This window comes from Macrobrachium rosenbergii, chromosome 19 (genome assembly GCF_040412425.1).
Source record: "Macrobrachium rosenbergii isolate ZJJX-2024 chromosome 19, ASM4041242v1, whole genome shotgun sequence".
Classification (NCBI taxonomy): domain Eukaryota; kingdom Metazoa; phylum Arthropoda; class Malacostraca; order Decapoda; family Palaemonidae; genus Macrobrachium; species Macrobrachium rosenbergii.
In genome coordinates, this window is record NC_089759.1 from 3,425,501 (window position 1) to 3,444,156 (window position 18,656).

Below are 18,656 nucleotides of genomic sequence, written 5' to 3' on the forward strand. Positions count from 1 at the left end.
TACTTATAATACCATGGTATGATAAGTTAGGAAGTTATGGTATGATAAGTTAGGAAGTTGTGGTATGATAAGTTAGGAAGTTGTGGTATGATAAGTTAGGAAATTTTGAACAAGTGAAATCATTATTGATAAATCTTATGTGTATTTTTGTGTGTTTTTCTATTTACAATTTCTTTATATTTTCACATTTTTTGTTTGTGATGTAACATTTATTTACATAGCATTGTAAATATTTCTTGGTAATTTAACATTGCATACTTAATTTAACATTGCATACTTAATTTAACATTGCATACTTAATTTAACATTGCATACTTGATTTCATTTATTGAGATTTTCTTTTTAAATCTTGAGTAATTCTTGATAGTTTAAATTTTGCTTGATTAATTTAAATTCTTGATAAAATTTTTGTGAATTAGATTTGTTTCATAATTTAATTCAAGAATTCATTGAGTTTTGTGTTATTTTCAACTAATAGTAAATTTTTCAGATTGTGAATTCTAAATAATTGTGAATTTTAATTATAAACTTTGAATCTGAAAATAAATTTTTGTATTTAACATTTTTAGAAAAACAGTGTTTCATTTATTGACCATCAGTGAATAGGATTGATTGTGTGTGCATAAGGCAAAGTGATAAACATGTTTTGTTCTTTTAGTTTTGCTAAAGTGAATTAAGACCAGAGAAACAGTTAGAGTTTTTTGATGGAGTGATGCCCTTTTACTCTAGAAGATTTCTAGTTTAATTTTTGATACCTCACACATATTCTGATAGACTTAGTTTGATTTTTTCAAGTGATAAATAAGTTTTTTCTTAAGGGATCACTGTTACCTTTAGAGTACTCAGTCGTAATAATTAATGTTATGAGAGTTCAGGTATCTGGCTGAAGTGAGGTATATTTTTGAATCTTGAGATTAGTTGTGTAGTAACCAGGTACTTGATACGCATCGTGACAATATATATACATATATATACATTACTTTCAAATTGTACAGAAACATCTAGTCAACTAGAAATAGAACTTCCTTGACACGAGAATGTAACAAACTTCAGACTGATTGATTGAATGCAAGGTATCTCGCGTCGCTCAGACTTCAGGAAACTAAATAGGCAAGATTACAAGACTCAGAGCTATTCAGAAACAAGAACAGCCAGTTTTTGAGAGTAAAGAAGAAAATATTGTAAATCATATATGATATATATATTGCTTTTAAAAGCAAAGGCCGATGGGAAGGGCAGCTAACTACCCTTATCACCCCAATAAAGAGGAATGAATTAAAGAAAAATTAAGGAAAACAGAGGATTTCAACGTCAAAGAAGGGGCCACTAAACTTCAAAAATCTATTAAAAATGACAATTTTGAGTAACCTTGACCCCATGTGTGAACCTTTCCCAATCAATAAAGTGGAATAAATTAAGGATAAATAGATGAACCTTGCCCAACTAATAAAGCGGGATAAATTAAGGATAACTTAAGAAAAACAGAGGATTTTAGCGCCAAAGAAGGGGCCACTAAACCTCTAAAATCTACAAAAAAAAAAAAAAAAAAAAACCAACCTTGACCCCAAGGGTGAACCAAGTGATAGGCCGCAGATGCTGCCCCTGCGGAGTGACCCAGGATGGTGACCCTGGAGAGGTCACCTCCGAAGACGTCGATGTTCTCAGAGACCCACTGGATGGCCAGAGACTGATCGCGCAATCCGAGGTTTCCTGGCAAGACGCCATCTTGCCAAGACAGGAAGCCTGTTTGGGATAAATTGTTAGTATAATTTTTTTTACATTTTATATTATTTAGTGATCATTAAATTTTTACGTAATGGGTTTGTTAGAAGAAATGATAATGAACTAAGTAAAATATTTTGTAAATGATACTTCAATCTGATTTTATAAGCAAAAACTGTACAAAAATAATTGTTATTATTTTTGTTACATTTCTCATTATTTAATGATCGTTAACCTTTTACTTTTTGGGTTTGTTAGAAGAAATGATAATGAACTGAGAAAAAAATTATGTAGCCTAAATGATACTTCAGTCTGACTTTAAAAGCAAAAACTGTTCAAAGATAAATTGCTATTATTATTTGTTTTACATTTTCAATTATTTAGTAAAAGTCTAATTTTTACTTTTTGGGTTTGTTAGACGAAATGATAATGGACTGAGTAAAAGATTATGTAAATAATACTTCAATCTGACTTTATGAACAAAAACCGTTCAAAGATAAATTGTTATAATTATCATTTACATTTTCTTTAAAAGATAATGATAAAAATCCTATTACTTCATTACATAATGGTCTTGGTAGAGTGAATAATACTGAATTGAGTAAGAGAATGTGAAAATAGCCTTTGTGGACAAAAATAAATCAAAGCTAAAAGAGTCTTCAGTATTTTGGCAAAATACGTTCAATGGGACTATAGTGTATTGTGTAGTCACATTTTCTCATCATGATAAAAAAGACTCCAAAACTTATTTATAGACATAAATAGATCAACCTTCTTCTAAGCAGCTCTGAAAAGAACATACATTTGCGTCGACGAAACCAGAATGAATATCATTTCCCGTAGAGGCAAGACAAGCAAAATCAAATCTATGAATGACCTCGGGGAATGGACGAGGGAGACGAATCCGTGGAAATCCGCCTGGAAATCCCATTGACCAACAAACTCTGGAAGTCGTTGGGAAGTCGTCAAGATAATAAAATAAGGAAGGAGGGGGGAAGGGGGACAAAATACTGTAGAACCTATGGCGGATATAAGAATAAAGTCCTCGGAAGGAATCGCCGGATATTCCGGGGAGGCCCGGAGCTACCTGAGGAGGTGGAGGAGGAAGAGGAGATGGAGATGGAGGAGGAGGGGGAGATGGAGCAGGAGGAGGAGGAGGAGGAGCCAAAGAGCCATAAAACCCAAATGAATGGCTCTTGCAATGACAGAAGTTGCCTTAGAATGGCCTCGCGGATTCCAAGCGAAGAAGAAGAAGAAGAAGAAGGGGATCAGTTCTCAATCGATCTGATGGATTGGAGGAACGATGAGGGATATATTTTTGGCGATGGGACGCGGTCATAACATTATGCAAGGGTGACTTTGATCGCTAGGACTTATCTGGCGGTATTCCGAGGTCATCCAAGGTCATTTTCAACTGCAACTGTGTGGAATTAGATCTAATGGTCCTAAGTAAGGTGCTTAATTTTATCAGGATCCGGTGGTAAGTATAATTAAGTGAAATCGAAAAAACCTCCTGCAATATATAATTATCATTGAAATCACTACGAAATATGCCTCAATTGCAACTGTGCGGACTTAGACTTTATGGTCCTAAGTGACATCCCTTTGGGTAATGACATACAGAAATGTAGACGCATCGGTGGCAAGCATCACACATCTACAAATGTAGACACAGTGATCCACGTCTATCCATACACACAAACATGCGATTATGCCACCTTTCTATTTACATAAGCATGCGGAAGTAAGCATACAAACCCATTCCTCTTGCTTTACATATACACAAATATATCTATATATGACATTTTTTTTTCTCACACCGTGATTTATATACAATCATGAGCTACAAATGTCGCTCAGTATCAAATCCACGCTACCTCAGGAATATCCCCGATGGGGAATTATCACCGAAGAGGAATTTATAAGTGATAAATGGACGGGCAGTCACTCGGCAGTGCCCGTCCATTTATCACTTATAAATTCCCCTTCGGTGATAATTCCCCATCTGGGATATTCCCGAGGTAGCGTGGATTCGATATTAAGCGACATTTGTAGCTTCATGATTGTATATCTATCTATCTATCTATATATATATATATATATATATACATACATGTGTATATACATATATATAATATACATACATACATTCATGCATACGCACCTAGTAGTCCCCCCCAGCGAAACGATACATTACCAAAGGCGTTGGTACGATAGTTGATGGAAACGACGATGATGTCGGTAGATGCCAAATCTTCCCCAGGGAACCGAGACGGAGATGAAGTGATGAACATCTCTCCCTCCAGCATCACCACCACGGGGTACTTCCTGGTACCTCTGGGTAACTGAGGGAGGAAATATGTTAGATAGGCGAAGGAAGAGAGAGGTAGAGAGAGAGAGAGAGAGAGAGAGAGAGGTGGAATGAAAGAGACAGAGAGAGAGAAAGGAGGAACAGAGAGAGAGAGAGAGAGAGAGAGAGAGAGAGAGAGAGAGAGAGAGAGAGAGAGAAAGGAGGAATGAAAGAGAGAGAGAGAGAGAGAGAGAGAGGAGAGAGAGATAGGATGAATTAAAGAGAGAGAGAGAGAGAGACTGTTCCGTAGGCTAAATAGGCATGCTGTTTATATATAGGACGAAGATTACATCAACACAGACACTATCTGAACGACTGGATTATTTTTATTAATTAATTTTCCATCATATGATAATAAAAGTTAGAAATAATAATATAAAGTAAACTACATTATTATTATTATTATTATTATTATTATTATTATTATTATTATTATTATTATTATTATTATTATTATTATTATTATTAATTATGATTATTATTATTATTCAGAAGATGACCCCTATTCATGTTTAACAAGCCCATCACAGGGCTCATTGACTTGATATTCAATCTTCCAAAGAATATGGTGCTCATTTGAAAGAAGTAACAGAAGGTAAATGGAAATCAGTTAACAAAGTAACAATTAAAATATTAATAGATGATAGTTTAATTAATGAATTGATAAATTAACTGATAAATTAATAGAAAAAAAATTAGTAAAATTGTTCATATGCAATTAGAATTGTATTAGAGTAGCAATGTATTGCATCTTTGCTTGAACGTTTGAAGCTCCAGTTGCACGGCATCCTCAAGGAGACAGTTCCACAGAAGTTTCTGTGGGCACCAGAAGAGCTCGAAGACCCAGACATACTTGGAGAGAACTCTGAGAAGGGAGGCTGGAAATGAGTGGAGATTTGTGGAAGATAAAACGCAGGAAAGATATGATTGGTGGAATTTTACAGAGGTCCTTTGTGCTACTCAACGTTGGAGGAACAACAAACAAAGCAACTGAACTCAGATCCCCACCAAAATTGAATGAGTTGGTCCCTGGGACGTTTTGAACCTTTGAACAAAATCCCATGAACACTCGTTCATTAGTTTTCGTCTGATTCTGCAACAGAAAGACAGACAGAAAGACAATGAGAAATATATCAACGTGGAGGAGGTCATAAATGTAGCTATGAAAATCGAGGAGGAAATGAACAGAGAGAGAGAGAGAGAGAGAGAGAGAGAGAGAGAGAGAGAGAGAGAGAGAGAGAGAGAGAGAGATAATCAAATGAAATAAAACATAGCTATAAAAATCTCTTAAGGGGCGAATTTGAGAGAGAGAGAGAGAGAGAGAGAGAGAGAGAGAGAGAGAGAGAGAGAGAGAGAGAGAGAGAGAGAGAGAGAGAGAGAGAGAGAGAGAGAGAGTTTTTCAACAACTGTCAGAGATAATCTTGGAAACAAAAAGAGTGTTGGAGTGACAAAACGTAACAAAGAGGAACTTCATTACGAAATCAAAAAAGAATTCATTTGTAACAAAAGTACCGTTGGCCTCTCCAACCAGGAATCCACAAAGAGGTTCAGAAAAGAACATCAGACGGGAAGAAGGAAAAAAGAACCCAGTCCTCTAAGAGGCTTATCGTGGCTGAAAAGGAAGATCGATCCAAAACCCTACTTGAATAAAGAGGAAGGGAAGATCTAATGCCTCTTTAACTCCTGCCGATTTTTCCTTTATAAATTGCCCAATTTTAAACCCATCACCAACTTTTGGTTTCTGTATCCTAGGAATGAATTCTGAGAGAGAGTTTTATGTTTATGATTCAGCATTTTTAACACTACCAAAGTTTAGATGAATTAGCTGGAGATTTAATTCAAGATTTTTATCAGTAAACATGATTTGATAGAATGGGGATTTAGTTCATAATTTTCATTAATTACAAGTAAGGGTTGGATAAAACTGGAATTTTATGCATCATTTTCATAAGTAACCAGGGTTGGATAAAATGGGAATTTAATACATCGTTTTCACCAGTAACCAAGGTTGGATAGGGTGGGAATTTAGTACAACATTTCCTTAGTAACCACATTTGGATAAAGTGGGAATTTAATTCCTTTTCATCAGTAACCAGGGTTGGATAAAGTGGGAATTTAATGCATTATTTTCATAAGTAAACAGGGTTGGATGAAGTGGGAATTTAATTCATTATTTTCATCATTAACCAGAGTTGGGTAAGGTGGGAATTTAATGCATCATTTTCATAAGTAACCAGAGTTGGATAAAATTGGAATTTAATGCATCATTTTCATCAGTAAACAGGGTTGGATAAAGTGGGAATTTAATTCATCATTTTCATCAGTAAGCAGGGTTGGATAAAGTGGGAATTTAATTAATCATTTTCATCAGTAACAAGTAAGCGTTGGATAAAGTGGGAATTCATTTCATAATTTTCATCAGTAACCATGACCAGAAAAAGGGGGAAATTTAAATCAACATATTTAGTAGTAACAAGGACTGGATAAAGTGGGAATTTAATGCATCATTTTCATAAGTAAAGAGAGTTGGATAAGGTGGGAATTTAATGCATCATTTTTATTAGTAAACAGGATAAAGTGGGAATTTAATGCGTCATTTTCATCAATAACCACGTTTGGATAAAGTGGGAATTCAATGCATCATTTTCATCAGTAACCAGGGTTGGATAAAGTGGGAATTTAATTCATCACTTTCATCAGTAAACAGGGCTGGATAAGGTGGGAATTTAATGCATCATTTCCATCAGTAAACAGTATTGGTTAGAGGGATTTAATTCAAAATTTCCATCAGTAACCCTCACTGGATATGTTGAAAGAACACGTAACATTTTTATCAGTAACCAAGACTTGATAAACTGGATTTGAACAAAGGATTGACGCCCCACCGGGAAAGAAAAACAAAGATTTATGGGAAATTTGCGACTGATCCGAGGAGGCTGTTGTAAGCAGCACTGTTCACAATGTAGCTAGACAGAGTAAAGAAATGGCATCTAACAACATTGATTTACTTTACTTCGTTACAAATGACATATCTTTTCAATTTTCACTTTGCATCTTAGTCATATACACAAGGAAAACGAATTAATAAAAAAAAGACACCCATTTCTGAATACCGCTGCGTACACCTGTACACCTGTACACTCACCTGTGGAATCCAGACATTCAGGGTAAGGCAGTCCTCGGATGTCTTCACGCCTGTGAGGAACGGCTGAGGGCAAGCAGCTCCGAATTCCGTGGCATATTTCGTGGTTGTCCAGCCGTCATGACGCTGTGGTGGCTGAAGAAGAAATGACAGTGATTAGATCAGTGGGTCTCAACCTGGGAAGCGTCAGCAATTTCCAGGGGAGGCGCGAGCCCTATGGAAAATGTAAAAATTCTCTAATTATATTCGTTATTCTCTTAACAAGAGTGAGGAACTAATATTCAGAAGTTAGATTTGTTGGGCTTACCATGTTTTGTAATTATTTTCCTTTCTTCCTATCCCTCGAAACCCTTTCTCTTTCTCCTTTTCTTTTTATTTTCCTCTAAATCTGGGAGGGAATTTTACCCATAGATGCAAGGGGGGCGGGGGGGCGTGGAAGGAAGAACCAACTCTTAGAAGGGACTTGGCAATAAAAAAGTTAAGAACCACTGGATTAGATGGTTCTGTGGAGATTCCAGGAAACGAGCAGATTTGGAATAACTTTGTTCAGAGGCTATGTAAGTTATTTAAGCGTATTCTCTATTTTGTTGTGATTTAAATTAAGTTATTGTTTTGACTGTCCATAATATCAAGAAAAATACGTACATTCGAAGGAATAACAATGATTAGATACTTCTGTGGTGATTCCAATGAATGAGCAGATTTGGAATAACTCTTTTTCCAGAGGTTATGAAAGTTATTTTAGGTTGTTCTCTGGACGTGGCTGCCAAAGAAGTGTTTGTATTTGTTATTTTGTTGTGGTTTCAGTAAAGGTATTGTTTTGACTGTCCCTAAAACCCAAGAAACGTTCATAAATTCAAAATAATTCGTCTCTGGTGTAAAAGCAATTTCCAAGTTTCTTTGTTCCATTTTTTTAAAAATAATCACCTTTTAATAACTTTTTAAGAATATGATGCAACAAGCTGTAAACTAGTCGTAATTAAGAAAGATATACGAATTTCAATATCAATGTAATTTTTAGTTTTCTGTAAAAGAAAACTATTGTGACGGCTTTGTCTGTCCGTCCGCACTTTTTTCTGTCCGCATTTTTTCTGTCTGTCCTCAGATCTTAAAAAATACTGAGGCTAGAGGGCTGCAAATCGGTATGTTGATCATCCACCCTCCAATCATCAAACATACCAAATTGCAGCCCTCTAGCCTTAGTAGTTTTGATTTTATTTAAGGTTAAATTTAGCCATAATCGTGCACCTGGCAACGATATAGGCCAGGCCACTACCGGGAAGTGGTTAAAGTTTCATGGGCCGTGGCTCATATAGCATTATACCGAGACCACTGAAAGATAGGTCTGTTTTCGGTGGCCTTGATTATACGATGTACATAAAACTCGATTGCGCCGAAGAAACTTCGGCGTATTTTTTACTTGTTAATTATCATATTCGAGTATAATTACCACGTTGGTCAAGGACAGATTCTATTTCATTACCCGCAGCAAAAGAAACCAGAAACTATCGAAATTATTGTGACTTTAGTCAGTTTATGGTATTAAATCAGCTGTTATCATAATTTTTAATAGAAATTTTCAAGGCTTCATACAAAAAAAAATAAATAAAAATGCCACCAGATCACAGAGAAGGATAACCCTTCACGCTATAATTACCCATAAAAAATGAAAAATGAATGGGGAATAAAGTACCTTGATGGAAAGGCAAAATGAAATTCATGCCATGAATTTTCGAAAAGAAGATTTGGATGACAAAAGCAAAGATGAAAGATTCAAGAGAGAGACACTTTTCATGCTTTATCAACTCTCATGATGATAAAGAGGATATCATATGTTACTGGATGATACTGCCCTCAAATGGAAGACTACAGTATCTGCAAAAATACAAAACAGAAAAATGGTAGATACTGCAGTTTTCCCTTGCCTTATTACTCAATTTGCAGATACCGCAAATGGGACCCCCTAAATAAAGCACTGAAGAATCATTCTGAAGCTGGAGTAACCTGAGTATTAGTGTTTCACGAGCCCAATATGTGGCATATCTCAATTTCTAAAATGTTGCAGATAATGCAGTTTTCCATTCTAGGGCAGTATAGTGAACGTATTAGCCACTATCTCTCCATGAAGAACTGAGAGAGAGAGAGAGAGAGAGAGAGAGAGAGAGAGAGAGAGAGAGAGAGAGAGAGAGAGAGAATGGCGATACGGATACAAAAAAACACATAGACTTGGATTTGTTCCATTCTACAAGATCAGTGAACGAGAAGAAGGCCTATACAAACAAAATGATAATTTATTGCCCTATTTTATTATGCTGTCTTCGAAGTGTGTCAAACTTCTGATGATTTGTTATTTCCTGAGCCGTTATAAATCACTGAAAATAACAAAAAATTGACTACCAGCCACTGGTACCTTACAGCGAAATCCCAGCACTCAATGAGAGCCAAAAACTTGAGCCAAAATTCCTTGGCAAAGTTTTCAAGAGTTTTCTGTCATAATCAGAATCCTTGTAATAGTTTCTTGATCGCTATTACTTGCTATGGAATTTTATTTCGGGTTTTCATCTTCCTAATTCTCAGAACATTCCATCCATCAAGGGAAGTCATCCACCACCACTCAGCCCACCACCAGAGGTTTTTGTTAAAACCCATCACTCTGACTTGACAGATTCAGAGGGAAGTGACTTCAAACGATTAAGGCATTGCCAAGATGGGATTTTTTGTTTTATTTTTCTGTAAAAGAAAACTATTGTGTCGGCTTTGTCTGTCTGTCCGCACTTTATCCTCTCCGCACTTTTTTCTGTCTGCACTTTCTTCTTTCCGCACTTTCTTCTGTCCGCACTTTTTCTGTCCACCCTCAGATCCTCAGATCTTAAAAACTACTGAGGCTAGGGGGCTGCAAATTGGTATGTTGATCATCCACCCTCCAATCAAATTGCAGCCCTCTAGCCTTAGTAGTTTTTATTTTATTTAAGGTTAAAGTTAGCCATAATCGTGCTTCTGGCAACGATATAGGCCAGGCCACCACCGGGCCGTGGTTAAAGTTTCATGGGTCGCGACTTATACAGCATTATACCGAGACCACCGAAAGATACATCTATTTTCGGTTGCCTTGGTTATACGTTGTAGTGTCTGTCCAGAAAACTCGATTGCGCCGAAGAAACTTCTGCGAATTTTTTACTTGTTTCTTATTGTCATGTGTCGACTCATTTTTACTCAGTTAGTTGTCTCGTCTCTTTGTATTTCACTGCCGCTCACACGAGGCTCTTAAGGTCTGTTGGAAGTTTCTGAGTATTGGTTGTTGGGTTGTCACTAACCACTCGCCTAAAAGAGCTGAGATATTAAATGTTTTTTAGAGCACTGTACCAAAAGTAATTTTCTCCCTCTAAAAACACCCCACCCTCCTCCCCCTCTCTCTGATAACCCCCCCTCAAAAATTTCCCTCCCTCCACCTTCCAAAAACAATGCTTATTGAATGATGGTCTCAGAAATGAAAACCACGGAGATGAGGATTATTTTCTTTTTTGTGGACAGGAGGAGAATGGTGTTAAGAGCAATCAAGTCGATTTTTCCTTAACTGATATTACCAATACTATATTTCCACTTGTAAAACACACACACATACATACACATATATATATATATATATATATATATATATATATATATATATATATATATATATATATATATATATATATATATATATAAATATACATATAAATATATAAATATATATATTTATATGTGTATATATATATATATATATATATATATATATATATATATATATATATATATATATATATATATATATATATATATATATATATATATATATATATATATAGAGAGAGAGAGAGAGAGAGAGAGAGAGAGAGAGAGAGAGATACGTCAGAATTCCTCGTTGTATCTCAGCTCTCGACGAGTTATAGTAACTTTCTTTCTCTCTCTCTCTCTCTCTCTCTCTCTCTCTCTCTCTCTCTCTCTCTCTCTCTCTCTCTCTCTGTCACGAAGAATAATTACTGTCACCGTCTGCTCTTAGACCGGAGCTATTGTCTGTACTTTTTCCTCTCATTAAAACTTGGAACCCGCCATCTGGCATCGCGGGATAGGACAGGCTAAATGAAAATTGACTGAGATACGGAAGAAAGAGTTTTAAGAAGATCTCACAGGCGGAAATTAAAGTACGGATGTGTCATTTTTTCTTATTCCTGACGTATTCATTTCTCCTCTTTCTGTATTTCCCCTTACCTTCTGGTACTTCTTTCGAATGAACACTTTATTATTCTTTGGAAGCTTGAATTTCAAGTCAGTGGCCCCTGTGGTGATAGGTTTGTTTCATATCTGAATAGGGTTCATCTTTTATATAATAATAATAATAATAATAATAATAATAATAATAATAATAATAATAATAATAATAATAATAATAATAATAATAATAATAATGAGTAAAAAGCCACAATAATGTAAATGAGAGACTGTATTTTTCCAAAAATAGTTTTTCCAAATGCGCACTTTGCTTACGTAAAGTTGTATTTTCCAAAAAACCCACTTTTATTAATCTAAGTTTTTACTTTCTGTAAAAGAAAACTATTGTGCCGGCTGTGTCTGTCCGTTCCCACTTTTTCTGTCCGCACATTTTTCTGTCATCAAGCATGCCAGATCGCAGCCCTCTAGCCTCAGTAGTTTTGATTTTATTTAAGGTTAAAGTTGGCCATAATCGTGCTTCTGGCAACGATATAGGATAGGCCACCACCAGGCCGTGATTAAAGTTTCATGGTCAGCGGCTCTAACAGCATTATACCGAAACCACCGAAAGATAAATCTTTTTTCAGTGGCCTTGATTATACGACGTAGCGGCTGTACAGAAAGCTCGATTGTGCCGAAAAAACTTCGGCGCAGTTCTAACTTTTTTTTTTATTATTTTTTTGTTTTAATGCCCACTCTGATGAAGCGAAGTAGTATTTTTCCAACGTGTTCTTCATAATGAATTCGAAAGGTTCTAAGATCATACTGATGAAAAGAAGTGTTTGTTTTTATTGATTCTTCAACCAAATATGTTCCAAGAGCTATTTATTTAGTTAATTTAATCCCTAGTGTTAAAGAGTATCAGGAATAAGGATAAAATTGCCAATGAAAATAGTGAGAAAAGAAAAATGAATTAATTTTTCTAAAACTCAAAATACTTGTTTAGGAAAAGGCATTAAACACAACTAAAATTCACAGTTAATCTGTTTTTCAAATTTTACAGCTTTCTTTTCGCCAGATTACTCCTACAAATCAAATATTGTTCCCAATTATTTACAAAGTATTCTCTTCTACAAAAACTTCATTAGTCTTCCTAAAACTCAAATTACTTGCCCAGGAAAATTTATTAAACACAATCAAAATTCAGGTATTCCCAAAAATCATTCCAAAGTATTTTTTGAGAAAATAAAGAATAATGATGTAGTCTCCCCCTACGAGAATTATGTAGGAAAAATCCACAACTTTTTTAGTCTTATTTACAAAAAGATTCTCTTCTACAAAAGCTTTTTTATTTTGAGTCATATCACGAAAGAGCATCTGCACAGTCCCTCTTCCGCCTCGTTGTCTTGCGGGATATATTTTCTGGAGGTATATACAAGAAACCAACAAAAACTTCTTCCCCCTTTGTTCTTTTTTACATGTCGTTAGCGACCAAAGACGGGGAAATAGAGCCTTAATACCCCTTTGAAGATAAAACGCTCGGTAAGATGCTCTTACTTCCATTTCGCGACATCAAAGAAGAAGAGATGCGGAAAACACTTCTGCTCCAGTGACGTCATCGCGTTGTCACTGAGGCAGAATATGAGCCTAGTAGCAGGGGCGTTTGTAAGTCGGCATGGAAGTAATGTTTCTCAGTTTTCTGCTCTGGCGCTGAACGAATTGGTCTGACATTTACGTGGTCTTCTAGGATCTGATATATAAACTAGGATTTGTTTCCCGGGATCCCATCCAGAACAATTTTCAAGGTTTAATAATCCCGGGATATTTTTGCAAATCCCGGGAAATCCCGGGATGAAATTAAGTGCAAAAATAGGGACAAATTTGACTGCAGGATGGTTGTGGACTTGTTGTTTTATTTATATTTCTATATACTGTAAATACAGACAATTACTGTTTCCAGAGAATGAAAAACTTATTTTGTGTTGTGTTACTTAAGATTTTATTATAAAAGTCCAGAGATGCTTATTGATCAGTTTAGTCTATATATGAATGCAGAATATAATTTTCCTTTTGATTAATTCATATTATTAAATTTGCTGTCATCAATTATTGTTTTTATTTTATGGAAAATTGTTCGTGTTATTTATGATCTTATTATCAAAATTCCATACATGCTCGTGAATCATATTAGTTTACATATGAATGCAGAATATATACAGTATGTTTCATTTTGATTCATTCATTGGATTAAATTTACTGTCATTTATTATTGCTTTCATTTTATGGAAAATTGCTCGTGTTATATAAGATCTTATTCTATGAGAAACTTCTTAATCATTTAGTTCATGTTATAAATAAAGAATGCATACGTTTAATTTTTCTTCATTTATTTTTACTACATTTTCTGTCATTAAGTACTCTTTTCATTTCACTGAGTATAAATGAAAACAAATGTATTTTTTTTATCAATGATAATGAACTATAATTTACATTGTCATTCGCACTGAAATTTGGAAGCAGAACAAAAATAAAGTAGTAAACGAAGCATATTTTAGCTCTTGTTCTTATTCCTCTTACTTTGTTGACAAACAAAATGTATGCTGTAATTAAACATTAGGTGGAACTAATAAGACAGTCAATCTACAGTAATATTTCTGCATGTCAAAAACCTGAAAGGGAAACAAGGTATAATGTGTAATTTTAGACAACTGAAAATCCCGGGAATTCCCGGGATTAGGACTAATTTTATCCCGGAATCCAGGGACAAAGAAAAGGCTCCAAAACGACAATCCCTACTGGTGACGCTTATTTGTTGTTTAGATTATACTTCAGACCTCAGGGATTTACGGAAAAGCTTTTCCAGGGTTTTAAGATTGTGTTCCTTTTGAAAAAGAAAGTAACGTTTCATTAGCACAAATATGCCCTCCTAACTGAACAAGCTTTTTCTAACAAGATTCGATGGTCATTGATAAAATCTATTGCAACTAAGATCAAAGAGGCGTCTAGTCAAGAACTGATATAAATGTGCCATCTGTTCCTTGAATATGCAATGCTCTACCATCATCTATGAAACATTCTTTTACTGCTTCCTTTTCTGGGGGGTCAGTGCCGTCAGTGCGCCTCACGTGGTACGCTGCAGGTACTACTAAAGAGTGTCTTCCCAGTTCCTCATTTAGATCCTTGTATTACATTCCCTTTATTTTCATTATCTCCTTGTCTTGCTGTCCTTACTCTCCAATCCCCTCTTTTCACTGTCTTGGGCGCTGAATTGCCGAAAATGCCCCAGCCAGTGCTTGGCTTGCCAGCCTAAACTTCAAAAATTAAATCAATCCTTTCACTACGGAGCTTCCCAAAATCTACTTTCAGGACAGGACAGATGTTACTCAAATGCAGTCGGCAGAAATAAAGATTTTTTAGAGAATCCTGATCCCCCAGTCAGTGGCACAGGTCAGGTCTGTTGCCAAATCTGCCAGTGTAGCTAGATTATTTGCAGTCTGTTCTTCGCGAATTCTGACCTGTTGGTGCTAAAGTACTTTTGTAGGAGTCAGTTTCCTGGTAGAAACTGACCTATCTAAAAATAATTCAACGCTCCAGGGGCACATTGGACCTCAAGCTATCCATTGTCAGACAGAAATTTATATCAATGAATAAAGGATGACGAAATAAAAAAATCAAATGATAGATAATTTCTAAGAGCATTATTATTATTATTATTATTATTATTATTATTATTATTATTATTATTATTATTCAGAATATGAACCCTGTTCAATTGGAACAAGCCCAAAGGGGCCACTGACTTGAAACTCAAGCTTCCAAACCATATGGTGTTCATTCGAAAGAAGTAACAGAAGGTAACAGGAAATACAGAAAGAGATCAGTTACTAGAAAAACAGATAACTCAACAATTTATCAAATAAATAAAAATGTCAGTAAAATATTAAAATACAGGAGAAAAAGTCTTTGAAGTCTTAGGACTAATAATAATTCCTTGATAAAACCTGAGATTTCTGAAGATCATTGGCTGGCCGAGACTCTAGTCAGCACATCTAAATGGGATTTGACTAATCTAACCTGCTGAAGGGAAGGTTGCACTGATGAGATTAAAGCCAAAGATGAATTATATATAACTTTGTGGCTTAAATTCTCAAGGCCTGGAAATTCTGGATACTAGGTATGTTGGACCTCGATTCACGCTAACCTAATTATTAATATAACAGTTATTACATTTACTATTATTATTATTATTATTATTATTATTATTATTATTATTATTATTATTATTATTATTATTATTATTATTATTATTTAGGGGGTCAGCGTAGCCCCTTATATACCTGTATACCTCCACCCACACCACTATTTTTATTATTATTATTATTATTATTATTATTATTATTATTATTTAGGGGGGCCAATATGGTCCCTCTAAATTTACCTCTATCCACGCTCCTATTATTATTATTATTATTATTATTATTATTATTATTATTATTATTATTATTATTATTATTATTATTATTATTCAAAATATTTAAGGCCATTATCAGGAGAAGTAGAGTTCCCCAGAGTAGACGAAGAAAACAAACAGTTTGAAAAATGAATATAAATAACAGATAATCATGTATGAACATAATCAGTAATGTATCAGTAACACATCAGCTAGCAAGAAACTGACATAATTCTAAATTAGTTCTTTATGAAGTAGGAGTTTGTAAATTTCGTTACTTCCCTAAAAAAGACGGGACTTCTTAATTTACCATTTTTACAAAACTGGGACTTTTTAAGGCACTCAGAAACGAAATGAAAAATGTATTATTTTCAATGTAAGATTGCTTTTTAACGTGCAAGATGAACTGACATCCTATTCCTTTGACTTGTAGTTGAAATTCTTCTCAAATTCCTTCAGGATAGAATTAAACAGCAGAAAACAAAGGGTCAATAGATACAACTTAAAGTGGTTTCACCGTCAATATTTTCATTTTAAAACAAACCAGTGACGTAATAATAAAACAGGTCATCCAGGGAATAATTTCTTTTCCATCAGGTCATGCAAGGTCATGCAAAGAATGATTTCTTCTCCCTCAGGTCATGCAAAGAATGACTTCCTTTCCTTCAGGTCATGCGAGGTCATGTAAAGAATTATTTATTTTCCCTCATGTCGTGCAAGGTCATGCAAATGATGATTTCTTTTCCATCAGGTCATGCGAGGTCATGCAAAGAATGACTTCTTTTCCTTCAGGTTATGCGAGGTCATGTAAATAACGATTTCTTTTCCCTCATGTCATGCAAGGTCATGAAAAGAAAAATTCCTTTCCCTTCAGGTCATGCGAGGTCTTGTAAAGAATTATTTCTTTTCCCTCAGGTCATGCAAGGTCATGAAAAGAATGATTTCTTTTTCCTCAGGTCATGCGAGGTCATGTAAAGAATGACTTATTTTCCATCAGGTCATGTAAGGTCATGTAAAGAATGATTTATTTTCCATCAGGTCATGCGAGGTCATGTAAAGAATGACTTATTTTCCATCAGGTCATGTAAGGTCATGTAAAGAATTATTTATTTTCCATCAAGTCATGCAAGGTAACATAATTAATGATTTCGTTTTGCTCAGGTCATGCAAGGTCATGTAAAAGTGATTTATTTTCCATCAGGTCATGCAAGGTCATGTAAAGAATGATTTCTTTTCCATCAGGTCATGGAAGGTTATGCAAATAATGATTTCTTTTCCATCAGGTCATGCGAGGTCAAGTAAAGAATGATTTCTTCTCCATCAGGTCATGCGAGATCATGTAAAAATTATTTCATTTCCCTCAGGTCATGCGAGGTCATGTAAAAATGATTTATTTTTCCTCAGGTCATGCGAGGTCATGCAAAGAGAGATTCCTTTTCCCCCAGAACCTCGTCATAAACTGGTCAAAGGAAAACTTGTTTTTAGAGGGCCTATTCAAACTGATTGAACGACTAGAGATAATCAGAAAGAAATCTTGCAAATAACAAGCGAATTCAATTACCCATCTTGATAATAATGTCCATCAAACATTATAAAAGAGAATGTTGGAAAACGTGAGACAATATTGAGAGGGCCGTGGAGGCAAACAATTAAAAACCTTTTAATCCTCCCGATAAAAATGAAGGATCTTCTTTCCAAGTTCGTTGATGAGAGACAATGCAATTTGGCCGTCATCTAATTCTCGTGATAAAAGTTTGGTTAAGGACAAACGAGTTTTATGAGGGATGATGATGTCCCCAGTTTACGTGCAAGGAAAGTCTAATGCTGATACAAGCGAAAGACCTACTTTCTTCTTCTGGATGCAAGGTAAAAGATATTTCATTCTGTGTTTGTGTATGCATTGCATTCATTTAATATTTTGTAGCTATGTTCTCTTCACATTTCATCTCTCTCTCTCTCTCTCTCTCTCTCTCTCTCTCTCTCTCTCTCTCTCTCTCTCTCTCTCTCTCTCTGCGTGCCCATGTCAGACAGACCATTCGCATATAAGAATGCAATGACAAATTTATTTGAATATACAGCATACATACATATGATACTAAATTATATATATATATATATATATATATATATATATATATATATATATATATATATATATATATATATATATATACACATATATGTGTATATATATATATATATATATATATATATATATATATATATATATATAATATATATATATATATATATATATATATATATATATATATATATATATATATATATATATATATATATATATATATATATATACATATATGTGTGCGTGTGTGTCTGTGTGTGCGTGTGTGAGTGAATTTGTGTAAGTACTTAAGCACATCCCCCCAAAAATCTAAAGTTTTCAGGAAAGATTCCACTCTCAGTTAATTACCCACCTCACACGGGTACTTTGGTTATTTCGCCAAATTATTTCAGAATATAACATCAGTTATTACTTCTTGATTAGTCTTTTTTGGACAATAAATAGCATCAATAAATACAGAGAAAATTTTAAAAATCCTGAAGGGACTTACCTTAAACCTACGGTCACCCACAGGTGGCTTTGCATACGGGATGCCTAAGTATGCGTATATATTCCTGTTGTTTGACTCTTGCTTGACCTAGAAAATAATAAAGGAATTAGTTTAGCAGGTCAGATATACATATACATATCACTTAAACACATATGCCTATGCCTGAATGGTATAACAACAAAAATGTAGCCAAAAATATTTAATATTTTTATTAAATTTCATTGA

At 34.7% G+C, this 18,656-nt stretch overlaps 1 protein-coding gene across 2 annotated transcripts in view; it reads right to left on the bottom strand.

Moving 5' to 3' along the window:
• LOC136848565 (cholinesterase-like) overlaps positions 1–18,656 on the bottom strand; it is a 74,159-nt gene that overhangs the window by 24,165 nt on the left and 31,338 nt on the right. For both annotated transcript variants that reach the window (XM_067120854.1, XM_067120853.1), the window contains exons 3-6: positions 18,432–18,518; positions 7,218–7,349; positions 3,920–4,067; positions 1,558–1,743 (exon numbers count right to left, since the gene is read on the bottom strand). In XM_067120854.1, the coding sequence (XP_066976955.1) occupies positions 1,558–1,743; positions 3,920–4,067; positions 7,218–7,349; positions 18,432–18,518 (553 nt within the window). The remainder of the gene's footprint in view (positions 1–1,557; positions 1,744–3,919; positions 4,068–7,217; positions 7,350–18,431; positions 18,519–18,656) is intronic.